The sequence below is a fragment of the Nematolebias whitei genome, chromosome 19 (assembly GCF_014905685.2).
Source record: "Nematolebias whitei isolate Nwh7 chromosome 19, NemWhi1, whole genome shotgun sequence".
Classification (NCBI taxonomy): Eukaryota; Metazoa; Chordata; class Actinopteri; order Cyprinodontiformes; family Rivulidae; genus Nematolebias; species Nematolebias whitei.
In genome coordinates, this window is record NC_056516.1 from 22,069,413 (window position 1) to 22,096,392 (window position 26,980).

Genomic DNA, 26,980 nt, shown 5'->3' on the forward strand with positions numbered 1-26,980 from the left:
CAATTTCTTTCTGTGTCTTACCCTCTTGCTTGAGGGTGTCAATGATGGCCTTCTGGACAGCAGTCAGGTCGGCAGTCTTACCCATGATTGCGGTTTTGAGTAATGAACAAGGCTGGGAGTTTTTAAAAGCTTCAGGAATCTTTTGCAGGTGTTTAGAGTTACGTCGTTGATTCAGATGGTTAGGTTAATAGCTTGTTTAGAGGACCTTTTCATGATATGCTAATTTTTGGGACAGGCATTTTGGGTTTTCATGAGCTGTATGCCAAAATCATCAGTATTAAAACAATTAAAGACCTGAAATATTTCAGTTGGTGTGCAATGAATCTGAAATATATGAAAGTTTCATTTGTATCATTACATTATGGAAAATAATGACCTTTATCACAATATGCTAATTTTTTTTAGAAGGACCTGTATATATATATGTATATATATATATATATATATATGTGTGTGTGTGTGTGTGTGTATGTATGTATATAAGCATTTTAACCCCTTCCCACACTCTTACAATATTCTACACAAAGTTTCTAAACTCTAAAAAGAGCACAGCATGTTATGATCTCCGCTCTCAGCCATGCCCACTTCTCCGCTGCAGAGCGGAGATCAACATGCTGCAGGAGGAGCTTCTCCCTGCACATGTGGGCTGCACACAGGTGCAGCAGGTGCTAAATAATTACAAATAATTTATTTTAAATAAACAATCCATGCTGCTCGTGCGGCTCATCCATCAATCAGCCAGTTGTGTGTCATGTCCAATCTTACTTTGAAAAACTGTGAAAGAGCGAGTCCGCGAAGTAGCGAGGGACTACTGTACTACCTTTAGGACTGAGGTCTTGGGCCTTACCAAACGGGAACAGTGGTGTTTTCCATCTGAACCCTCCAGGGTTTGGAAGCATAGATTGCCTCCCCGTTGATTTCAAGCCAGGCTCCAAGACCCCTGAGTCTCTCCTCAAACACGGTGGAGATGGTCCCATCGGCTGTGGGACCCACATTGAGAAGGTAGTTACCTCCAAGAGCCACGGTGTTGACCAGATCCTGGGACCAAACAAGAAGCAGTCTCAATAAAAAACAAATAAGTAAATGGTAGATGATTAGCTAGCTTGTTTGTTTTTTTTCACCTTAATAATGGCAGGCAAGTCCATAAGGTCTTGAAGCCTCATGTTTCGACGGTAACCCCAGGATAGAGTGTCCACAGACGTGCATTTCTCCCATTTGTGTTTGGGCAGCTGGCCTGGAGTGTACTTATCTTGGCAGTTATAGTAGCCACCGTGTTTACAAGCACAGCCGGCTCCCCATCGGTCATTGGTCACGACAGTATCCTAAATCAGAAGGGACACTTTAAATACAAGCCTGAAAAACAGACTGTAGCCTTCTCGTTACAAACATGCTAACTTTAACGGGACTGTCGTTGTAGAGCCACGCCAGGAATCGGGTGGAGTTCCAGTATGTGTCTGGAGCTTCCCAATCCCCATCAGACCAGATGACCTCAGGCTGGTACCTACAAGACCATGTGAAGACAGCGGATCAAACAAGACACCATGTAGTCACCAAGGACAAGACATTTTAACTGTGTCTCATTTGATTTTGCACTCAAATATATAGAATAAAAAGTGCATTGATTAACTGTAGTAACTACTGCAGACCTTACAACCATGTTGTACAGCTCAGGGAGTAGCTTGCGCATCACAAACTCCTGTGTTTTAAATCCGTTCTTCTTGTCATTCAAATAAAGAGGATGAAACCACTCGTACAAGGAGTTGTAGAGTCCGTAGTGAAGCGATCTAAACGAGAACGCAAAAAAACAAATTAGAACCTGACAAGAAAAACATTTGAAATGCATTCTAAGCAAGCATGACTGCAGAGATGATACACTATTCAAACCTGTCTAAGCCAGAGCTCTGCACGTAATGAATGCTGTGACCACATGAGGGAGCCTGTTAGCAGCAAACTAATCCCAGCTCAGTTGATGAGGTGCATTTCAGCGCTGATACTAGCTGTGCGTTCACTAAGTCTGCACAAATACATTTAACAGCTGTTAATACTTGTTAACCTAACAAGTCTTCAGGTGTGAAGTTAAACACTTTGTTGTAAGCTGTCAATCAATGTTCATTGTGTTTGTGAAATATAAAGTCGCCGATATTGGTAAGTAAAGCAGTGAAATATTAAAAACAAGTGTTATCTGCAGCACAGTGTGTGTGTAAAATTTATGGCGACAGTGTTTCCCTCTAGGTTGACAGCTTGGGACTTGTGGTTCACTAATGACAGTTCCTTTCTGTGTCTATCCTCTCTTTTTTTTATTTTGACTCTCTTTTGTTTAGAGGTGCAGGTTGTACAAGAATCAAAATAAGTTCTGCTTCAAAAAAAAATCTTTGTGTTTTCAGTTTTAGTTGCTTTTCAGTGGAGTTTGAAAAAGTTCAACAAATCCGACGACTGTAAACAAAAAGTACACGGTTTGCCTCGTGCACATTTAAAGTATTACACATTTAGTATCACCGCTGCCTTTCCTTAACAAAAAGAAGAAAAAAAGTGGCAAATTCTGCTGCTAATTAGAGAAATCATTGTGCAGCATATATGGGCATATTGCGGTTTCATTTTCACATTCTAGGATAACGACCTCTGATGGTGCACAAGGGGTGTTTAATTTTGGAAAATCTTTTTTTACTAAATTCAAACTCAACTTTTGCTATGGGTATATTCTTTACTGTTGAAGATAAGCACCAGCTCCCCACTGCCCAGAATGGATGGATGAAGAGATGGGGTAGAAAGATGTCCAATACTAGCAAAATGGGATTGTTTACAACTTACCTGTAAATAAAACTAATATAAAGCCTGTAAGAAGGAGTTTACGATAATTTACTGTTTCTATGATAAACTAGGCAGCACTCAGTGCTTCTCTCAGAAGGTTTGAGTGTCAGTGGTTGTCTCATTTGTCTCTGCAATGGACTTGCAACCAGTCCAGGGTGTCCCCTGCCTCGTGCACAGTGACTGCTGAACAGGTCAGCAGACCAGTTGCTCCTCACAGTTCCTGGAACTCGTCTTAAGCGCAGATGTGACAGGGCCTTCTCTGTAGCAGGACCAAGACTTTGGAACGAGTTACCTCTGCTTGTCAGACTGGCCTCCTCCCTCTCGGTTTTCAAGTCCCGTTTAAAAAGTCACTACTATTCAATAGCTTTCAACACCAGATGATCTGTGTTTTGAACCTGTACACACTGGTTAGTCGTCATTATCTGCATCGTTTTTATGTCTATATTTCTGATTTACTTCATTTTGTATTTTGCTTTGTGTGTTACCTGTTGTTCTGTCTGTACAGCACTTTGGTTGGCCTTGTCGCCGTTTTAAGTGCTCTATAAATAAAATGGTATGGTATGGGCACCAGCTCCAAGAAAACGGATTGACGGATGGATGGACTGTGACAGTGTTCATTTTATGTTTACAAGGTCAACCAAGTTATGCAAATATTAATAAAGAAGCAAGTTTGGGATAGTGAGGACTCACCTGTTGCGGACTGCCTCTCCCAGATCCCCTACCAGGTCCCTCTTGGGGCCAGTATCAACAGAATTCCAGTTCCAGGAGTATGGAGATTCCCAGTTAGTAAATCCTTCGTGATGTTTGGCTGTCAGGACCACATACCTGGAAGGAGCATAAATACTTAGAAGACTCAAAACAGAAGATGTGCTACCCGGAAGTGATCTGCAAAACGAACAAGATTAAAGACTCACTTTGCCCCAGAGGCTTTGAACATGTCCGCCCACTCCTCTGGGTTGAAGAACTGGGCGTGAAACCGAGGGGCAAACTCCGGGTATCCGAACCCAGGCGGGTAATTCTTGGACATGTAGCTTACACAGTTGGGGTCCGGTGGCTGCTGACCCTGCCAGTGCCACCAGAACCACTCGCTGTCGAAACCCGGGACAGAGAACACCCCCCAGTGGACGAAAATCCCCACCTTGGCTTCGTCGAACCATGAGGGCAGCGGTCTGGCGTCCAGACTCGTCCAGTCCTCCGTGTAGCGAGCCGACACGCACGCGACGAGGAAGAGGAGCAACACGGATATCATGGCTACAATGAGGTTAGCCTACATGAAACCCGTGTAGTTCAGCGCTAAACTTTATGACACGTTAATATAATGTCACTTAAAAAACAAACATGTCGCCGAAAACTAGAAAAGCAAACTGGACAGAACCGTTAGTCCCGCAGAAGTTTCACTGTTTACAACCGTTCAAGTGAAACTTTTCCGGTCACGTGACAAATCACGTGGGTCATTTCGCGACTGTATCGATCGAGGAGCTCTTTTCTCTGTATCCTGGACTCATTAACAGGCCTGATAGTAAAATCCTCATGACTCGTTACGTTTGTTATATTAAATATGGTCCTTCGTTCTAAATGGAGAATTTATGAGAACGGATTGTTTGCTTTCAACATTTTTCTTTATACAAAAGCAGTATTAATGAAATGATATTAATGATTGAAAAACTTTTAAATACCAGTTTGTGACCTGAGTGTAATAAAACAGTAGCTGTGTCCTATGGAGTCCAGCCTTACACATTTTTATAGTAAGTCACAAGAGGTATTTAAGATATAAAATGCATTGCACAAATCACTAGCCACTATACTGTGTATGAAGACGTACTGACAGTAATGTTGCTGCTTGTTTTTAATGCTGCTCTTTGCTTTCCCTTGGTGGGTGGATGTGGTAACAACAGGTCTTTTCCTCTGTCCTGCTCTGGTCCCTCAGACGCTCCACCTCTTGTGAAAAAGCTCAAGTCAAGCTCATTCGAGCACCATGTAAGTCAGAACCATAGGACAACATGGTCCAGAGTGTGTCAGAGCATGAGATAAACATCCTCCCAGATGTTGGAAACTTCCTTTCTTCTCTGCAGTCAACGTCAACAAGAGCAAGGGTTTTGGCGATGCGGACATACAGGCAGACGTTTGAGATGACTCGGCAGCTTTCACACAATGCCATGAAGGAGATGGTGCCCTGGAGCCAGCCCAGACCCCTGACTCTGACGGGCATCCCGGTCGCTGGGTGCCAGCAGCTTGGAGAAGCTCACTCGACGAGACCGGGAGATGAGCATTCTGCAGGAGATCTTCCTCAGCAAGGAGAGGTGTGATGCTGCTCACAGTCGGACTTAAAAAGTCCAAAACTGTGGCACCCATTTAAAAATTGGACTGACACCAAAAGTAAATACTGTTTTTTCATGTCCAGTGTTCCTGACAGTCCACATGAACCAGATCCAGACCCCTATGAGCCCATGCCTCCCTCTCTCATCCCTTTGGACGAGGTTAGCTCAGAACAAACTCTAAAAAAGTTAAATCTGGTCCTCTGGACATTCAAAAAACAAAACAAAGCAAAACAACAAAAAAATGTAGAAACGTTTTGTCTCTCATCCGAAAGACTTCCTCAGTCTGAGGTGCTGTATTCAGTTCAGTCTCTTAAATAGCACCTTCTCAAGAGTGGATCAACCAGTTTTGCTGCTGACAACCAAAACCCGCTGCTCACATGATCAAGAAGGACCATCAGCCTAACAATGGATCATTAGCACACTGATGGCTGTTTACTGTTCACAGAGGGCTGAGTGATACTAGCAATCACAGCATTGTAAGGGGGGACAGTTGAACCCGGAGGCCTCCACCTCAGACTGAGGAAGTCTTTCGGATGAAAGACGAAACGTTTCTACATTTTTTTGTTGTTTTGCTTTGTTTTGTTTTTTGAATGTCCAGAGGACCAGATTTAACTTTTTTAAATTTTTCTACCTCAGGATAGTCAGAACAAAGTGTTATCATAACGGTCTCCTACAACACGATCCAGGGAAGAACAATTCACCTGGGGGGGAGGACTTCAACCATCCTCTGCTCCCCCACAACTCCAGGCCATTATTCAGTGCTGGCAGAGACCCCCACATGATGGGATGGCAACTGGGTCACAACAGAAGAGGCATAAATAAATGTGTTAAATAAATTGTCATAAGAATGGTCTTTCTGGTCCACAGAACTCAAAACATACCTGCAAACTGGTTGCTTTTTGGTGAAAATGGCCAATTTCAAATAAAATATGTAATTTATGTGAATAATTGAGATCCAAAGAGTTTTTCTTTTTTTTTTGGGTGGGGGGGGTGTCACATCCCTCCCCCCTGCAGGCACTACCTTTTTCATCCCTTGTGAGTTTGCAGGTATGAATAAAGAACAGAGCTCGTTCTGTGTTCTGATGCACCATATATCTGTAAGATCATAAAAATAATCAAACCTGCACTTTTACAAAGATTTAAATGAATAAATACATTCAGATTTTATGAGAATATGTAGGATGTTGATCAAAACTACAGAAAAAAAAATCCCTCTAATAATCAAAAAGCTACGGAGCCCCGGAGGGGACATGGGGGATATTTTTTAACTTTAGCGTTCCCTTGCAATAAGCTACTGCATTGTATGTAGTGTTACCTCACAGACAACAAACGTTCCTCCCTCAAAGAAACTGGTCCAGATGACAGGATTGAATGGAGTTTTGTTTTGAAATCAGACTTAAATATAAGGATATCCAGTGTGTGCTGCAGTGGTAAAAGTACTTTTACGTTGGATATTTCACGTTCATGCTCCGTGGATTCAGGGCTTCCTCGTTCAAGCCGACGCAGGCACTCTGATTTCCTTCAGCTGCTCAGTCTGTCCCTCCTCCAAGGAGAGATGTTCTCTTAGGGACAGTCAACAAATTACTGGGCTAAAGCTTGGCCTGAACACCATGATACTATTTTAGATATATTTCCAGAGTATTTGTCAAAGCAGCACTGTGTATCATAAGTTTTCTCAGTATATTTCTGCATGATAATAAATCATGAATTTTCTCACCATTTAAAATAAAAAAGAACAAGGTGGCACTTGTGTTTCAAAAGTACTGCAACTTTCTTTTAAAGCATCAAAGTTCATTCAAGGATTCAAAGATTCAAGATTCTTTATTTGTCATTCGCAACACATGTGGTGCATGTGGTGGAATGAAACTGTGTACACAGGGTCCCAGTTACATCCAACAAAAGTATTAAAATGTGTGTAAAAGAAAAACAGTAATAAGATCTAAGGTATGAACTAAGAAAAACATTAACTAAAAACACTCAGCACACACTTCCAGAAGACTTCACCAGTCTGAGGAGTCCCAAGTAAACTGTGTTCCCCACTAAGCAGTACACTCCTTTAGTGGACCAACCAGTTTGCTGATGAAGCCCTCCGGATAGAGGGCGAAACATCTTTCCACAAAAAAGAAACTGTCCAGATGACCTGACTGACCATTATTGTATTTTGTACCTGGATGATTGAGCATGAACTTTGATGCTTTAAAAGAAAGTTACAGTATTTTGAAACACAAGTGCCACCTTGTTCTTTTGGATTTTAAATAGTGAGAAAATTCATGATTTATTACCATGCAGAAATATACTGAGAAAACTTTAGTTATGATACATGATGCTGCTTTGACAAATACTCTGAAAATACAGTAATTTGTTGCCGGTCCCTAAGAGAACCATCGCTCCTCGGAGTGACAGAGCAGCTGAAGGAAATCAGACTGCCTGCATCAGCTGGAACGAGGAAGCCACCTCTGAATCCACGGAGCATGAACGTGAAATATCCAACGTAAAACTGCAGCACACACTGGGTATCCTTATATTTAAGGCTGATTTCAAAATTCAGCTCAGTTCATTTATATAACTCCAAGTCACAAACTCCTGCATGAACCTCAAATACGGTGTCTGTTCCATTGTTGCTGTTGTCTGTGACGTAACGCTACATACAGTACAGCATTGAGGGAACACTAAAACGTTTGAGTGGGAACGCAAAAGAAAAAAATCCCCCCACGTCCCCTCCGGGGCTCCGTAAAAACCAAAACAACATCATCAAATATGGAACAATAAGATCTTTAATATAAGATGGAGCTAGGTTGTTGAGGGCTTTGTTGGTTAGAAGTAAGATTTTGAATTATGTTCTGAACTTGACAGGGAGCCAATGGTGAGAAGCTAAAACTGGAGAGAGATGAGCTCTCCCACTAACTCCAGTTAAGACTCTGGCAGCAGCATTTTGGATTAACTGAAGACGTTTTAAAGAAGTATTTGGACACCCAGATAATGAACCATTGCAATAGTCCAGTCTAGACGTGACAAATGCATGAACCAGTTTTCTGCATATACTGTATATACATATACACATTAGCATAGCCAGGCTAGGTTAACAGCTAAGCAACCATCATTTATAAATCAACATTTTTTTTAATAAGCATCATGAATTCTCTACACTTCCACTCAACGCCGTTGGTTTAGTTACAGTTTTCTCAGTCGAACAGTCTGTCTCATCAGGATGTCATCAGGATGTTTAGTCAGTCAAACATTGACTTAACTCCTGGTGGATGATGGATGCATTCAGCAGCTTCAAGAGGCTGATGTTTGCACACACTCGTAGCAAAACGGACGTTTAATTGAAAACACACAGAAGTGTGGATGTTTAATATTAGCTCAAGTTTGTCATCAGAAATGGTCATGGTGAACAGAAATTTTTACTCGGGGAAATAAAAATAATGCTCATGATGGAAAGTGAAAATAAATATTATACAATCTCAACTTTTGATGTGGGGGAGTGTCGTCGTCTTCGCTATCACTTGTGATTCCTGCTTGGGCCCAAGTAATCAACTCATCACCTCTGTAACAAAGTTCATGCTCAATCATCCAGGTACCAAATCCAATAATTCTCAGTCAGGTCATTTGGACAGTTTCTTTTTTTATAGAGACATTTCGCCCTCTATCCGGAGGGCTTCATCAGTCAGAGGAGTTCCAGTAAACTGTTTCCCCACCAAGCAGTAAACTCCTTAGGAGGACCAACCAGTTTGATGGAGCTAAGATGGTTTCTGAGGGCCGTCCTGTCCCTTGTCGACTCCTCCCAGGCAGGCAGCCACAGCCAGTCTTTAAAAAAGAAACTGTCCAGATGACCCGACTAAGGATTATTGGATCATCACCTCTGTCCATAGTAAGACAGCGTACATGTGTGTGAATGAGAGGCAGGCCGGTGGAACAGTGAGGCTACAAGGAGCAGAGGTCATAAAGGTGCAGGACTTCAGTTACTTTGGGTCCACTGTCCAGGAAAATGGGGAATGTGGGAAAGAGATGAAATGGAGAATCCAGGCAGGATGGGGTGGATGGAGAAAAGTTTCAGGGATTTGCAACAAAAGGGTGTCAGCAAAGGTCCTGGGGTCCTTCTGTGAGCAGTTTGCATGTGCTCAAGTTTGCGTGGGTTTTCTCAGGGTGCCCCGGTTTCCTCCCACAGTCCTAAACATGCATGTTGGACTGCCTTCAGGCCCAGGCCTCCCTTGAAATGGGGTTTGTCTGGTTAATAAAGGTTAATAAATAAGAATAATCTATGGGGGGACCATTGCACCAGATTCTTCTCCACAGTGTAACTCCTACCCTCTTGAATATCTTGCACCCAAAACGTTAAGGTTTACTTCTTTCTCTGTTCAATTCCAGTTCAGAAAACACTCATCTTCAGAACTACAAACATTCACTATTCAAACCTGTCGGAGACATGGGAGGACTGTGTGTCATTAGGACAAAGAAAGACTAATAGCTGCAGTCAATCAGGATAATGGACCAGAAGTTTAAATACAGCAATGAGCCTTTAGCCCCACTTTTAAACAGAATTAGGTGAATGTGTGGAAACATTTGATCCTGCAAATGTTAGAAAAATTAAATAAATAAAAGTTGTTTTAAAATCATTCCACCCTGAGAAAAAACAGCAACGGTGATATCAGCAGATGAAACTTTTTAATCTTTTTATCCTTTTATGTGAATTTCTTTTGAGACACTAGACTGTCACCGTGCCAAAAGTGCCACAGAACATCAGTGCGAGGGTGTGCTTGATTAGACGATGATGGTTAGGGGTGTGTGTGTTACACAGCATCAGATCCGTGTGATCAGGGTGGGGCTGAGCGCAGCTGGTGGATGTAAAACATTACGGGGAGCGGTCCTAACCCGGCCCGTGAGGACAAATATTGACCGTGGTTCTGTTCTGACATGGACGGGGACCAGAGCTGGGACACCTCAGCACTAACCGTCCTCCACATCCTGCTGCTCAGGAGCTCCTGTTGATTCAGCTCAGCAGAAAACTCATGTTTAATTTATGGGATGTTTGAATGAGCTGACAAACGTTTTCACATCATCACAGAGACAACGAGTTCACTCAGGCACTTTCCTTAAACAGACTGTTTTTTTTTTATATATTTATAATATACTTTATATTTGATTTGGGCTGTATTGGATTAAAGTTAACAAATTTATTGCTGCTTGATCTGATTTAAACATTAAACTAAAGAAATTGCATTTTCTGTCAAAATGCAGTGTGAATTCTTATTGCAGACCTTGTTGAAAAACAGCTGAAATTAGCTAAAAAAAAAAAAAAGCATACTGAAATGTAGTTGAAATGGAAGAATAAGCCTAAATTAGCAGAAGAAAGCAGAAATAACACATATTTGCTGAATTATGTTTAACTAAGCAGAAATTAGCACAAAAATTAGCTTAAAAAAGCTGAAATTAGTAAATAAAAAAAAAGGCTGAAAAGTAGCTGAAAAGGTAGAAAGAAGCAGAAAGAAATTAAATGAGCTAAAATTGTGGAATTAGCTGAAAAAGCTATAGCATCAAAAGAGTAGTAACTGAAAGAGCAGAAAAAGTTGAAACTAGTTTTAAAAAGCTGAAAGGAGTATAACAAGCTGAAAGTAGCAGAAATTAACATAAAAATGTGAATTTATCTGAAAACAGCTGAAATTAGCTTACAAAGGCTAAAAAAAGCTAGCTGAAAAGTTAGGACAAGCTTACATTAGCAGAAGAAAGCAGAAAGAATATGTTTGCCCAATTAGGCTGAAAGAAGCAGAAATTAGCACCCAAAAAAAGTGGAAATTATCTGAAAAAAGCTGAAATTTGCATAAAAAATGCTGAAAAGTAGCTAAAAAGGCAGAAAGAAGCTGAAATTAGAAGAAGGAAAAGAAGAGAGCACATATTTTTGCTGTATTAGGCTGAAAAAAGTTTAAATGAGTGCAAAAAATGTAGAATTAGATGAAAAGGCTAAACTTAGCATTAAACAGCTGAATAGCAGCTGAAATAGCAGAAAAAGCTGAAACTTGCAGAAATAAGTTAAAAGGAGCATAAGAAGCTGAAATTAGCATGAATAAGTTAGAAGAAGCACAAACATGTTTTAGTTAGCAGAAAGAATCTGAAAGGAGCACAAAACAGCTGAACTGAAAGTAGCTGAAAAAAGTTTACATTTGCACAAGGAAGCTGAAAGAAGCTGAACCAGAACAACAGTGAAAGGAGCAGTAAAAGGTTGTAAACAGATCTAAAATTTGAAGGATGTAAAATGAGCTCAATTCATTTTCTAGGGGAGAAAAAAATGTCCGAAAAGGCTAAATATTTCAAAAAGCTGAAGTTGCACCAATACCAAAAGTCATAGCAGGATTATCCTGAACGAGCTGAATGTTGTGATTTATGATTTGTTGAAATGGCACAAAAATTGTGGAACAAGAAAGATGCTGAAAAACATATGGAAGAGAAATGGATCAAAATAGTGTGAATGCTTCATAAACATTCACACTATAAAGTCCCAGCATTCCTAATTGAACAGACAGACAGTAAAATTTATAACAAAGGTTTGAATAATCTGCTGGAACTCAGATTATGGAGGACACTCAGCTACATGCATACGTGAGCTCAGAAACTGTAAATAAACCTGACTGAGTTTTTAAGGCTGGTTAGCAGCTGTAGATTTACATCTGCTGATTAATTTCTGGAAGTTTTATTGAAATTAGTCAATGATTCATGAGATATTTTCCTAACAGACAGGAAAATGAAATTAAAATGACCTGAAAGTCATTCAGGCCCTTTAACAGTTTGGCTGAAAGTTCTGCTGTGTGTCTGAGGTTTGAACCGCTTGCACTTTCATCCTTGATGATTAACAGCAGACAAGTGTCTGACATCAGCTGTCAATCAAATAATAATCTGAGGATAATCCTCTGACGTGCCGACACTCTGCGAGTAGCACAGATTAAAGAGGTGAGCTCATAATTTGTTCATGAAATGTGTCTCAGTAGAGAAGAGAAAACAAGGTCCACCACAATGCCAAGATGGAAAGACATCAGCAATGAGTTTAGAGAAGCAGCTGGTGCTGTCATCATCCTGAGAAAGGTCAAAGGTCATTTAAAACTCTCTGGAGTCCATAGTTCTACAGAGACAAGTGGAAAACATTTCAGACAGCTGACAATCTTCACAAGAGATTCACCCCAAGGTCAGACCATGCAGTGCTCAGAGAAATTAGCTCCATCTCAGACTCTACAGGCGTGATGGACTTCTGGGACAGGGCCAGACCAAAGGACAGATGTTTACCCAGAATGCACTGCAGCAAACAGGTCTTCCCAGCTGCCAGCATGGTGGTGGAGGGCTGATGGTTTGGGCTCCTGTCAGTCACTGAGTGGACCATGAACTTCTCTGGAGACCAAAGGGTTCTGGAGTCAGATGTGAGTTCATCAGTCTAACAACAGAAGCTGGGTCCAACAGGACAAAGATTCCAAACACAGCAGCTGATCTACAACAGAACGGGTCAAAAAAGAACAGAACCAAGGTGCTGCAACGATCCGGTTAAAGTCCAGAACAGCAGATTGATTCAAATGTTGTGATGGACCTACCTACATCTGAGCAGAATCCTCAATGATGGAAAAAAGAGTGTTCCAGAACTCCTCCAGAACCTTCTGGAAACCACTGAGGGTTCTGCTGCTGAAGGTTCTACGAGCTCCGGGTCAGGAGCTGGACTCGTTTTTTAATTGAAGCTCAGTTTTTGTGTAATAAATAACAAGGCGGTGGAATATGTTGAGTTTTGATTCACCTGAGGTTAACTCTGGACCATTTCAGAACCTTTTCTTTATGACCTCATGCATAAAACCCTGGAAGTGATGGAATCTTTCCACCGTTTAAATGTCCAGAAAGACACACAGAGGAGACTCTGTCCACTGTGAGAGGACAGAGGACTGAGCGAGATCGAATGTCTGAACCCTCGGAGGAGAACAAAGCCGTCGTTGTCAGGGGGTTCCTGCTGCAGCCCGAAGGACTCGGCTCTGGTGTCAGGCCCGTTCTGGTCGGGCTGCTCCACCTTTACTCAGAGGAGAACTTCAACCATCTGGATAGAAATGAGAGTGGAAGGTTGTCTTGATGGCTGCCCCGCTGATGCACCGTGCAGCCGACAGGCAGGGAGAACCACCGGTCATCGCTCAGGCCCGAAAGGCTGACTCGTCTTTGGCTCCGTGCCAAACACCTCCCTCTTGTCAAAACCCTGAGAACTAAGACCCGTTATCTATCACCAAACAAAGGCCAAGGCTGAAGGTTTGTCTGAAACATTTCACAAACCACCAAACAAATCTTAACGAGACTTACAGGAAACCACTAACTGTACGTCTAACATTTAGAGTAAGATTCAAGATGGCCACCGCAGCTAACTGACCTTTTAAACACTGAAATAGCTTCAGCTTGTTTAAGTTCACAGATACTGAGCTAAAGTTTGCTGTGGTAGCAGCCGAGACTGATCCCAAACACATTCTGAGCACCAACACGTCATGTTTAGATTTTGGAGTCAACAGTGGCTGTCTGTTAGCAAAATATTTCCTGAATCCCTCGCTGGATTTTAATGAAACTTTGAGAAAATATTTATCAGATTTTAGGCTGCAACTGTTTAACTTTGGGAGTCAGTCAGATTAAAGATGGCCTCCATAGTCAACTAACTTGAGCAAACACAAATATGGCTATAAGTCAGTTAATTTGGCAGATATTGAGCTAAAATTTGGTGAGTTATTAGCTGAGATTCAGCTTATACGTACATTTTGCATAATGTTACAAAAGCAGCATTTCTTAGCTTTTAATAATTTATTGGAGATGGACTAACGTGGTTTCAAATAAAGCAGAATCGTCTATTTAGCATTAAAATGACATTGTAACATTGTAGTTATCAAAAACTGACAAAGTAATACAACGGCCAAGGTTATTTGGTGCTGATAATGGAAGAAAATACACAGAAATCTTAAACGTTCCAGCTTCCAGAGTTCAGTTAGTAAAAATCAGCACAAAGAGAGGAGGAGGAGGAGGGAGGCGGGCCTTCAGTCAACAGGTGCTTTAAAAACGGGTCGGCACAGGTTTCTGGTACCAGAGGTTCTGGAGCTGCTGCCTGCCTGATCTTATCTGACCACTCAGATCCAGGTAAGCTACGAGGCCTGTCCTGCAGGCTGCACCTTGATGCTGTTAGGTTTTATGGTTTTCTTATAACTGTCTTAAAAAGTGCCAGTTCAGCGCAGATGTGAGAAAAGGTGACTTTTCCATCAGGATCAGAACAGAGGAAAGCAGATGTCTAATTTAGCTCCAAAATAAAAGACAGCAAAAACATTATGAATCTGCCTTGCTTAATTTATTTTGAATTTCATTTTGCTTTTAAAGATCAAACATTGGCAAAAGAGTTGGCTGTAAAGTAAAACAACAGGAAAGGGAAAACAGCACCGGCCTTGGTCTGAAGGGCACTGTGATTATTTTGTTTGATGAAAATAAGAATACTGCATCACCCACTTTAATGAGCGGCTCTTTGATTCTTTTAAAGGGATAGTCTGGTCATTTTTAAAGCAATGGTCTGTGAGATCGTCCGTCGTGGAGCTCAGAGGGTGGAAATGAAAGCAGAAAGCTTCAGCCAAGTTAAGCTAATGGCTAACCATCTAAAAAAAAACATTCGGCTGTGAAAGAACGCTACTTTAGCTGATATTAAACTAACACTTTTTAGTATAGTGTTGTCTATTCGCTGTTTTCCGTATCACTGTTCCAGTTGGCACGCAAATTTCAATCTCGTGAGACTGCTTTTCCAAATACTTCAAGATACTTTTGGTCATTTCGGTGTGATTATTGAATGGACAGAGGCTGCACAGTAGGGGGGTGGTTGAAGTCCACCTGCTGCTGATGTGCCTTTGTGCCGCTAAGCAAGGTAGTAACGTGATGACATCTGGTCTGTGCCCCCACCCGGCTGATTCATCACTGAGAAGATCAGCAACAAGAATCAGGGCTTAATTTGTAAACTGATCGATGCTGGAACGCAAATAGTTGGTGGGCCGGCTGACTGGGGGTCCTCCTCCAGAAAATTTTGAATAAAGTAGATGCGATTTTTTGCATTTTGGTGTATTTTAACGGGTTGTTAAACATCTACGTTTATCTACATTTGTAAACACAACACTCCGCTTTGGTCATGCATCCTACACCCCCTTACTTGACAGTTCTGAGCCGGACACTGTCTGCTCGTTGTTGTCCAACTCTACATGTGAAACTTCCCGGCGCCTCCTCCATCTGTTCATGGCGGCTGCCTGCATTTGACTGCCTGGTTAGCTTGTTCGGCACTCACCCCCACCACAGAGATTTTGTCAAGGGTAGAAGCAGAAATGCTGCTTGAAGAGGCAGCTCATATGTAATATTAAGAAGCTCGTCAATGGCTGTTGTGTTTAAAACGAGTGTTTATGTAATTATCTTTAGTTGACATATCCAATAGAAGTTTTATTCATTCAAGGCCATCAAATTTGTTCATCACTTTATTATTATTAGCCTGAGAGTTAACTGGAACAAACCCTGTCAAAATAAGAGAGTTCCTGGATCCTGTTCCAGCAGGATCCAGCTCAAATTAAGCCCTGACAACAACGCACAACAACTTTATATTTACTTTAAAAAAAAATTATCAACAGCTAAAAGAATCACTACACTTTTGGTTCAGTGATCCTCGCCTCATTTCTGAACGTCTCGTCTGACGTGGTTTGTGAATGGTCGGAGACGGCAGAAAGACGGTGGTGCCATGTCAGGGAGCGGTGAGGTTCATCAGTGCACCGGAGCTGAGTATACATTTGGACCGAATGGACATTGATCACGCTGTCTGATACATTTAGCAGCCTTGACACAGAACATCACTTCAAATATGACCAGACTGTTCCTTTAAATCAAAGGAAGTGGTTACGGATCAAACCTTTTTCTTCAAAATAATTTCTCAGTAGAGAACTAAAATAAAAAGTTGTATTTCATTTCATTTGTCTATTTTTTTTAACCCATGTTTATATCATGTTCCAGTCCCCTCCCAATAATGTTCAGGGCGGTATTTTCTGTTCTTTTGGTCCTGGTGGCCACATCCTTCGCCAAATACATCCCAAAGACCGGCAAGAGAGTCCCACAGACCCTGTCCAGAGGTTTGTGCAGCTCTAAAAATCCTGAACGACTGGATTTTTTTTTTTGACTGACTCACTAAAACTCTGTCCATGCCTGTCCAGGTTGGGGCGACCAGCTGATCTGGGCTCAGACTTACGAAGAGGCGCTCTACTGGTCCAGGTCCAGGTAAGAACTGGTCAGAACCCTGTTTTAATGCAGTGTTTGACATGGACGGTGATTTGAGTGCTTTGTGCTTCAGGAACAAGCCTCTGTTGGTCCTGTTCCACCTGGAGGACTGTCCACACAGCCAGGGTAGGTGCAGCTCTTTTACTTTCTGTCGTTCTTTCACTCGAGCAAAGAAAGTGCTGTTTGAGGAGTGAGCTGTTTGAGGAGTGAGCTGTTTGAGGAGTGAGCTGTTCGAGGAGTGAGCTGTTTGAGGAGTGAGCTGTTTGAGGAGTGAGCTGTTTGAGGAGTGAGCTGTTTGAGGAGTGAGCTGTTCGAGGAGTGAGCTGTTTGAGGAGTGAGCAGCTTGTTTGCACGTGTCATGTGACGACCTGTTGCACATCCTGTTCAGCTCCTGCTAGACCTAAAAAGATGCTCTCCTCCTTCCTGAAGTGTTCTCAGTAGTCGTGACTTCGCTCATGGAGCACAGAGTGAGCAGAAAGAGGCAAAAGTCTTCATCCAGGCTAGGCTAACATGAGTCAGCAACTTTTACAATCAAAAAAGCTGTACCTTTTACTCATTGATGAACAATGCCAGCTCATGTGAGTTTTATAACTTTAGAAAAGCAGTGATAAATAAAAAAAAAAACATATTCATAGTTTAATAAATTGTTGAAGTCATTAGAGTTGCTTGTTTGGTAACTATTCTTCAATTAAACACAGAAATCTGCCTGAACTTCGGCTTTAATTGAGTTTTTATCCGCAATGGTCAGCTTTTTTGAAAACATTGTTACCACGATGCCTTATCATAATTTCATAAAACAAAAAAAAAACGTGAGTGATTTGTAATTTAGCAGTTTATAATATGTGTGCAAATCTTCACTTTCAGTTTTTTTTTCCCATAAACGACTTGTTTTAAGTGAGGAAAAAATGTAAGTTAAGAGCAAAAAGTGGCTAAAAGGCTAACAAACTACAAGCAGAAACTGATTGATTTTTCTTCTATTTTTAGTGTCATTTTGTCACAGATGTTTAATTTACATGTTTGATTTATTTATTTATTTTTTTTTTACAAAATTTGAGATAAACTGCTAAAACTAGCCTTTTGGTGTTGTAATTATGAATATAAACAATATTATGCTATGGTTGACGCAACATTGAGCCACAGGAAAGTGACTGAAGGGCCGTGTGTGGCCCCAGAGCCACCAGTTGCAGACCCTAAAGGTTTAATATGAGCTAATGTAGCCTTTTTTTTTTTACAACAGAATATCATTTTTTAAAAGAGTTGATTCAGAAGCTCAAAAACAATTTAAACAGGGGTAATCATGTATCTGTCTATAAATCTAGCTAGAGTGAAAACTTTTGCCTTTTTCTCCACACTCTGGGCTCTGCAGGTGACATTCAGCTGATAACTAATGATAACTATCAGACAGAGCAGCCCTTTAAAATGACCTGACTCTCCCTTTAACTGTGTTTGTCCATCAGCCTTGAAGAAGGTGTTCTCTGAGAACAACGAGCTCCAGAAAATTCTGGACGAGGACTTCATCGTCCTTAATCTAATGGTAGGTCCACATCACATCAGTCTGCTAAAAACAAGTGTTTTAGTTCACATTCTCCACCTGTGCGCTTGTTCGGGTTATAAAAAGCCAGACTTACCTAACAACTTGTTAATGATTCATTGTTTAGCATCAATTTAACTGCAGACATTCTTCTTCTGAATGTTTTTAGTTGTCGTCCATCACCAGTTTCCATCTAATTATTCTGATGCCCAAGTCTGCAGGGTATTTTAAAATCATTTTTACAACAAATTAAAGTTTGTGCAGAACCACAAACTTTAATTGCCCTAGAACAAAATGCAATATTTGATAAACTGTCATTCATAAGAATAGCAGATTATGCAGCGTTGTGTTATTTAATCCCTGGATGTCCCTTTAACTGCGTGATGTTCCTGAGGGGCAAATCAACAACCCTAACAGCTTAAAATACTATTATTAATATTTTTCTACAATAATAGTCACTTAGAATTATCTCCGTCTGAAATGAAAATATAAAATATAAAGCTGTGGTGGCCATTTCATCAAATGTTAACTTACTGAAAGATATTTTGCCAACAGACAAACAAACACACTCAAGCTTTTTCATTATCAATTGCCACTTACTAATTAAAAAAAATGCTCCTTGTAGACATGAACTCCAAATCTGATGATCAGTGACATATTGTCTTCTCTTTTCCAGTATGAAACAACCGACAAACACCTCTCCCCTGACGGGCAATATGTTCCACGGATTATTTTTGTCGGTGAGACCTTTGTGCACAGTGATTCTTTAGACAGTTGGCAGAGATTACAGTTATTCGTAGTATCTCCAACATGCTACACTTGGTTTAGCATCTTAGGCTATGATCCCCACACTGCCTCATGTTCACCCAGCTAACTGTAAATGATTTTATAATGTGTAGAAGAGCAGAATGTGATGCGTTTAAAATAAAACCTCTTGTTGATGTTGGTGCCAACATGTAGCAGTAGATGCGTACAGTTTCCCTTCGTTTCCCTCACTCCGTAACCTTCTTGCTGCAGACCCCTCCATGACTGTGAGAGCTGACATCACCGGACCATACTCCAACCGCATGTACGCCTACGAGCCCGGGGACATCAAGCTCTGTGAGTCCTGTGTGTCTGAGGGCGGTCTGAGTGTGTTGTTTGTGTTTGTGTGGATTTGTCGTGTGAGCGCTGAGTCAGCATTCGCTTGTTGTTCTCCTGTTCTTTTGTGTTTTTTGTGCTGTAAAATTACTTTCTCATACTTTGTTCATAAAACAAAACTATCAGTTGATTGGCCTTGACCTTTGACCTTTATAACTTTTATACTTTTTAAAATACTTAACTTCAGTTAAAGTACAAATCTGTAGCAACGCATTATTATCTCTTAATTTCTTTGAAAAAAAGTTCTGTTTGGAGTCTGCTTCCGTATTTTTACTCTCCTCTTGTGCTACTTTTAACTTTTAGCTACCATTTAGCTACTTTCATATGTTACTACTAATACTACTATGCTACATTTAGCTTTAAGCTACTGTTCTGATACTTTCAGCTGTTACTACTACTGTGCTACATTTAGCTTGTAGCTACCATTCTGCTACTTGCAGCTTTAACTACTGCTCTGCTACTTTAAGCTACTGTTTACCTACTTCTAGCTTTTATTCCAATTTGGCTACTTTTAGCCATTAGCTTTAGTTTGACAATGTTTAGCCACCGTTTAACTAGTATTGGCTTTCAGCTAATGTTCTGCTATCATAAGTTTTAAGCTACAATTTTACAATTTTTCAATTTTTATTTTACTGTTTTAGTTTTTAGCTGCTGTTCTGCTTCTGTTATGTTTTTTAGCTGTAATTCTGTGCTTTTATGCTAAAATCTATAATTTTATCTGCTGTGTTTAGTTTTTAATTGGTCTTCTGCTCTTGTAGATACTGTTTGGCTGCTTTTCTTTTTAGCTACTGTTTTTATGCTTTTAATTTTAGCTACTGTTTTGATGCTTTTAATTTTTGCTACTGTTTTGATGCTTTTAATTTTAGCTACTGTTTTGCAGCTTATAACTGTTGTTAAGCCACATTTGGCTTTAAGCTACAAATTTGAGCTTTTAGGAGATGTTTGGTTATTTTTGTTTTTAACTATTATTCGGCTTCTTTTAACATTTAGCTACAGTTTTACTATGTTTAACTAGTTTTTGCTTTAGTTAATTTTCTTATCTCATTGGCTACAATTTTGCTTTTAGCCTTTTAGCTTTAAGATAATATTTTAACTTCAAGATAGTTTAGCTAATTTTGAGTACTGTGCTATTTTTATCTACTGTTAAGCTTACATTTAGCTATTATTAACTTTTAACTAATGTTCTGCTTTGTAATTTTTAGCTATTATTTTGCTCCTTTTAACTTTTAGCTAAAAAGTTTTGCTGAACTCTCCTACCGTTCTGCTGCTCATAGCTTGTGTTTTGCTCATTTTCATCTAGGTTCAGCTTGTTTTAGCTTCACTGGCTCAGTTTCAGCTTTTTCTGCAGTCATTTGTCTCTCAGCTGAACTTTGACAGAACGTTCAGATTAAATGTTTCTCGTTTGCTCCTCAGTGATCAGCAACATGCAGAAGGCCAAGAAGCTGCTGAAGTCCGAACTGTGAAGCCCTGGAGGCGAGCCGCCGTTCTTAAGCATCAAAGATGTTGATCCACGTTATTGACAAAAACAAACAAACAACGGAGAGTTTTCTGTTTTAATCTTTTATCTTTCTGCTCTGATGTCTCCTTGTGATGAAAACAATGTTTTTGATATCCATGAATAAAGACATGATGAGAAAATGCAGAATAAAGACTAAACTAAGTTTGTTGGATCAGAAGTGAGTCGTCATTCAGGATGTGGTTGAAGTAAACAAAAATAAAAAAACAAACTTAATCTAAACAAGCTCATCTGGTTGGAGCTGGATGACGCATACTAAGATGTGAATTGTGATATTTGGATTCAAGGTTCTTTATTTGTCATAAATAAATGTAATTTCATTCCAACACATGTGGTGGAATGAAATTATGTACACAGGATCCCAGTTACATCCAACAATAAAATGCAAAAGAAAAACTGTAATAAGATCTAAGATATGAACTAAGAAAAACATTAATAAACAAACACTAAACACTAGCATAAAATTGCTTTAAAACATTACGTCAAACAGCAGCACGAACATGAGTCTGTGTGAGCAGATGAGCACGCAGGAACACATCAACATGAAACAGATCAGCAGCAATATGAAACAGATCAGCAGCAACATGAAACAGATCAGCAGCAACATGAAACAGATCAGCAGCAATGTGATGTGATTTTTTTCACAGTGATTATTCTGGTTAGGGATTCATGAATCTAAGCTAAGTTTCAGGGTAGAAGCTGTTCCTCAGTCTAGTGGTTCTATACTTAATGCTCCTCCACCTCCTTCCTGAGGGGGGCGGGGCAAAAAGTGTGTGTGCTGGGTGAGTGGGGCCCTTCATGATGCAGGTGGCCCTCTTCCTGCATCTGGAGGTGTAAATGTCTGTGATGGTGGGGAGACTGACTCCAACAGTCTTCTGTGCAGCCTTCACCACTCTCTGCAAAGCTTTTCTTTCTGCAGCTGTGCAGCCTCCATGCCACAAGTTGATGCTGGAGCACAGGATGCTCTCCACTGCACACCTGTAGAACGAGGTGAGGACTGAGCTTCCCAGACCAGCTCGCCTCAGCCGTCTGAGGAAGTAGAGTCTCTGATGAGCTTTCTTGATCAGGCTGGTGGTGTTGTTGCTCCAGCTCAGGTTGTCATTCATGTGTACACCCAAGTACTTGTAGCTGGAGACAACTTCCACTGCAGATCCTCTTATGTTCAGGGGGGTGTAGATGTTTTTGTTCCTTCTGAAGTCCATAATCATCTCCTTTGTCTTCTTCACATTGATGTGAAGGTTATTCTCTCTGCACCAGCTCTCCAGGTGTTCCACCTCTTGCCTGTAGCTGGACTCATCATTGTTTGTGATGCATCTCACCACCACTGTATCATCTGCAAACTTTACAGTGTTGCAGCCTGGATGGGTAGCTGCACAATCATATGTGAGCAGAGTAAACAGGAGAGGGCTCAGCACACATCCCTGAGGAGAGCCAGTGCTGAGGTTTATGGTGGATGAAGAGAAGTTGTGGATCCTCACTAACTGTGGTCTGTTTGTTAAAAAGTCTAGTACCCAGTTGCAGATGGAGGGGCTTAGTCCTAGTGTGGATAGTTTGTCCATCAGGGTTTGGGGGATCATGGTGTTGAAGGCGGATGTGAAGTCCACAAAGAGCATATGGACGTAAGAGTTTTTCTGCTCCAGGTGGTTGAGCGCAATGTGGACCACAGGGGAGATGGTATCCTCTGTTGATTGGTTCTCACGGTATGCATACTGATGAGGGTCCTCGTTGATGTTGATGGTTGTTTTGATGTGAGTCATGACCAGTTTTTCAAAGCATTTAGCGACTATCGGGGTGAGGGCCACTGGCCGATAGTCATTCAGACCAGTCACTGTAGAGCTCTTTGGGACTGGGATGATGGTGGCAGTCTTCAGGCAGGTGGGAACTGTCTCCAGGGTAAGTGAGGTGATAAAGCTGTCTGCCAGCACCTCGCAGAGCTGATCGGTACATTCTTTCAACACTTTCACGGGGATGTTGTCTGGGCCGGTTGTCTTGTGAGGGTTAATCCTCCTGAAAGTACTCCTTACTTCTACTGAAGTCACGCTGAGAAGCTCTTCATCTGGTAGTGAGGTGAGTCTGATGCTGGGTTATTCTTTCATTCTCTGCAACAATGCCAATATTCTTTATCATTATATATATATATATATATATATATATAATGCTTTCATTCAGGCAGCTGTAGGTGAATGTATTTGTATTAAAATAAAAATAGGATACATTTGTCCTTTTACCTAAATAAACACAATGAATTTAACCATATGTATTCAAACCAGTCTCATTTTCAGTCCTTGAGTGTACACTTCACTTATCTGGACCGTCTACTCACACACCGTCATGCACTAACACCGCCTCGTGGTGAGACGTCGACCGCAGACTGACTGAAGCTAATTAGCTTAAAACAACATTTTAAATCACGTTCCTAAACATCTACCACTTGATCAAACCCACACAACTTTTAGATGAAAATACTCAAAAAGTCAACAAAAAAAGTTTTACTATATATATAATTATACTTTATATTTTTGCTATTTTTAGGGTGTAACTGGGACCTTGAGTACACAATTTCGTTCCACCTCATGTACCACATGTGGTGCGAATGACAGTAAAGATACTTGAACCTTGAACTTGAATTAATAAAGTGGTTTTAAGGGCTTTCCTGTTTCTGTTTGATGTCAGGAAGCTGGTATCAGTCACTAAATATTTGTTGAGACTGTTAAACCCTGTGACCTAAAAAGGAAGTAGTAGGTAAAGATAATAGATGTTAAAACCTATCAGGTCTGTGATGATGAACTGTAGTTTGTCTTTGAACAAGCTCCTTGGTGCCATCTCATGGCCACCATGAGGGATCACTCAGGGGTGTCAAACCCTTTTACAAAAGGGAGAAAAAATTAAAACCTTTTTCAAACTAAAGGCTGGTTTCAGAATCTACATGAACTCAAATCAGATACCCAACTTATTTTCTTGGTTGCAGGTTCCTCAACGAGAGTTTGATTGGTCTCATTTAATGTTCTCTGTTACAGTTTTGACATCATAATTAAAGATTACTGAAAAAATTAAAGAGATAAAAGTATTTTACATTTAAAATAACATCTTGGGGGGCAGATAAGATGTCAATGAGGGCCACATTTGGCCCCCGGGCCTTTGACGCAGAGGTTCCCAAAGTGGGGCCCGCAGGCCAAAGTTGTCCCACCAAGCTGTCCTTGTTACTATAATAAAATTTCCTTTGAAGAATCTATGTGTTTTCACTCAGTTATTCCTTCTTTTGACTTTAATGTTAGAAGGAAAAATCGGTCCAATCACTATATATGTGACTGTTCATATTATTGTTATTGTTATTATTGTTTATGTTCATATTATTGTTAATATGTGTTAAGTTGTGTTGCTGTTGGGCATGCATTTTTTGACACGTTGCACTACACATACTCATAATGAAATGCAAAAATTTCAATATTTGTTTTAATTTTTTTATATGACTTGTTATGTTTTGTTTTCTGAAATGTTCTTTATACAGAATGAAATGTTAAACAACTGTATAAAAAATAAATGGACTTTACTTAAAGAAGTATTTGCATTTTATGTATTATATTATTGCATTTGGCCCGCAGCCTTCTGATAGATTTTAAAATTTGGCCCTCGCAGGGAAAAAGTTTGGGCACACCTGGTTTAGAGTGATTCCCAACTCGGGGGAGGGGGGGGGGGCATAATGTTTCTGCTCAGGTTGTAAAAATATCAATTTACTGTATGTGTAACAACTTTAGAAAATATGCTTTTATTTTTAATTATAATGTTTTACTTATAATATTTACATTATTCTTTTATCACTTTGATAAAGAAATCAATCTGAGTCTTTTGGGAGAGGGGAGTAGTGAGGGATTGGGGGGGCTCAGATTGGCTCGGAAGTAAGAGGGGGGGGGGGGGGGGGCTTAAAGGAAAATAGTTTGGGAACCACTAGTTTAGAGTACCCACAGGCCCTTTTTGTCCCTCGTCACAGAGCGAACAGGGGGAACTGGAAATACCCTGTGTCCATCCATCTGACGCATGCAGTCAGAATTTAGGCATCATCTTTATCTGCTTCTTCCTTTTTGGGTCACAGGTGTTCATATCCAGCAGTCACTGTGCGAGAGGCGGGGTACACCCTGGACAGGTCTCCAGTCCATCACAGGGACATATAGAGACAAACAACCGTTCACTCTCTCACTCTCACCTAGGGACAATTTAGTGTTACCAATCAGCCTAACATGCATGTTTTTGGTCTGTGGGAGGAAATGGAGAAAAGCCACACATGCACGGAGAGAACATGCAAGCTCCACCCAGAAATGTCCTGGTCCAAGATTTGAACCTGCGACCTTCTCATTGATAGGCAACAGCTCTATCAACCGCACCACCGTGCTTCCCAGTCAAAACCTGATAAATATCCTAATTCATTTTCAATTTTAATTTCCTCCACCGTCACTTTGCCTGTTTGTAGTTTCTCTTTAAACTTCTGACAACCAGTCCACATCCTCCAGAAATGTTTTTTTTATTTTTTATGTGCGTTTCATTTTTACAGGTGCAAAGCCATGCTCACAGGTGCTCACAAATGTATTTCTTTAAGTGCTAAAGTGAGTGGAATTTGTAGAGAACAAAAGTATGTGATCCGGTGAAACAGCGTCTCTTTGTCTGGCAGAGTTTTCAGAGTATTGTTGCCGTCAGAGCATCTCCAGACAACATCCTGAATGCGGAACAGGCGTGTCTGCAGTCCGGAGATTAAACTCTCTTTCAGATGCTGAGGCTATTCAAGTGTCTGCCTCGGGACGCTCAACAAAATGGATCTTTGTATGATTTTGGTCTTTACAGAAAATGAATTACTACAGCTTTTGATGTGGACCCCGCCTCCCTTTGATGTAAAGGAAAAACCACTGAAGTGATTCAGAAAATAAAGAAGATTAACTCTGAACTTTGACCCACGCTGATGGTTTTTAACCTGATTGAGTCACACCGCAGTTTATTTCTCTATGAAGTGCAACGAGGTGATATTTGTTATAAATAGCATCATATGCTGTAAACTGAATTTAAAAAAGTAAACAGAGCTGCATCTTTCTGGGGAATCCCTCCCATTGTGTCTGAACAAACTTGTCATAGAATGAGCCTGAGCTCATTCCTGAGCCTGGTTCTGCTAAAGGTTTCTTCCTCATGAGGGAGTTTTTCCTTTCCACTGTCGCCTTCATGCTTGCTCAGGATGAGAGCTCTGTGATGGAGTTAGACTCAAAGCAGTCTGCTCCTCAGATAAATAGTGTTAACTTACTTTTTATGTTTATGAATGTTTCTGTTCAGTGCCCTGAGGTGACTTCTGTTGTGACTTGGCGCTCTATAAATAAACTGAACTGGACTGAATAGAATAACGAGAGAAACGTCATTTTCTGTGAAAATGCGACGTGAATGTTTATTGCTGAAAGCTGCTGAAGAGTTTTCGCCTCTAAACTGTTAATGTGAGTTGAATTCGAACAGCTGGCATTTGATGAAAGCAGGAAAATAAAAGCAGAACGCAGCAGACATATGCAGATAAAAAGGAGATAAGTATAACTAATGCCAAGTGTCATGATTAAATATATTCTTCAAGAAGAACAGAGGTAGGTTTTTATTTTATTTATTTGTTTGTTTAAGTTTCTTGTCCGAAGCCAGGGGCGATTCTAGAATCTGACCTTTAGGGGTGCTTAGCCCCCAGTGCTGATAATGACTCTTGGTTTGAACAATGTGGTGGCCATTGGTGTCAGAAGCATTCATAATGTGGAGGAGGGGGCACACTGGTGGGGGGTCTGGGAGTCCTCCCCCACAAAAATTTTAATAAAGTAGATGCCATTTCCTGCATTCTGGTGTATTTTAATGGAGTGTTAAACATCTATGTTTACCTACATAAGTGAACACTTGCTATAATATAAACCCTCCTTTACATTACACAACCTAATAAACGCTTTGTACAAAATCAGTTCAGTGTTAACTCTTTCATTCCACCTTTATTTAGACAGGTTAATCCCATTGAGCCTCGAGGACTCATTTACAAGAGAGACCTGATTTGATTTGAGACTGATCATAAACAAATACTAAACATGTGCAACCAGAAGTTGCAACATAGATACAAAATATGCAAAACAAATCACAACTAGCTTTTAGCATTAACCTTTAATTTAATCATTAAGCATACAATGTAATTATAACAGTTACCTTCATACAGGCGAGCATGTGGTACTTCCTGTTTATCATTGCTGCATTCAGCTGCTCATCAGGTCGGCCGCAGGACTTTATCATCTTTTACATTTTTCCAGATTCTGTTTAGTTTTGAAAATAGAATAAACTGTATTCCACACTAAAGTAGGGCAATTCAACTCAACTGCTCAGGGGGCCACAGTTACTGAA

At 40.6% G+C, this 26,980-nt stretch overlaps 2 protein-coding genes across 2 annotated transcripts; one reads left to right on the forward strand and one right to left on the reverse strand.

Annotated features, from left to right (window-relative positions):
* Window positions 1-843: 843 nt before the first annotated feature.
* On the reverse strand, window positions 844-4,106 carry LOC119425240 (tissue alpha-L-fucosidase). The gene is made up of 6 exons (XM_037692764.1): window positions 3,723-4,106; window positions 3,499-3,633; window positions 1,647-1,784; window positions 1,396-1,501; window positions 1,122-1,322; window positions 844-1,038 (listed from the first exon to the last, which is right to left on the reverse strand). Exons 1-6 carry the CDS (start codon window positions 4,055-4,057, stop codon window positions 844-846), a joined length of 1,110 nt encoding a protein of 369 aa, XP_037548692.1. The 5' UTR covers window positions 4,058-4,106.
* A 10,088-nt stretch (window positions 4,107-14,194) lies between these two features.
* Window positions 14,195-20,610, forward strand: agr2 (anterior gradient 2). The gene is made up of 8 exons (XM_037693693.1): window positions 14,195-14,255; window positions 16,143-16,258; window positions 16,340-16,403; window positions 16,477-16,529; window positions 17,861-17,937; window positions 18,611-18,674; window positions 18,952-19,035; window positions 20,488-20,610. The coding sequence occupies exons 2-8, from the start codon at window positions 16,156-16,158 to the stop codon at window positions 20,535-20,537; spliced, it is 495 nt and encodes a 164-aa protein (XP_037549621.1). The 5' UTR covers window positions 14,195-14,255; window positions 16,143-16,155; the 3' UTR covers window positions 20,538-20,610.
* Window positions 20,611-26,980: the final 6,370 nt, after the last annotated feature.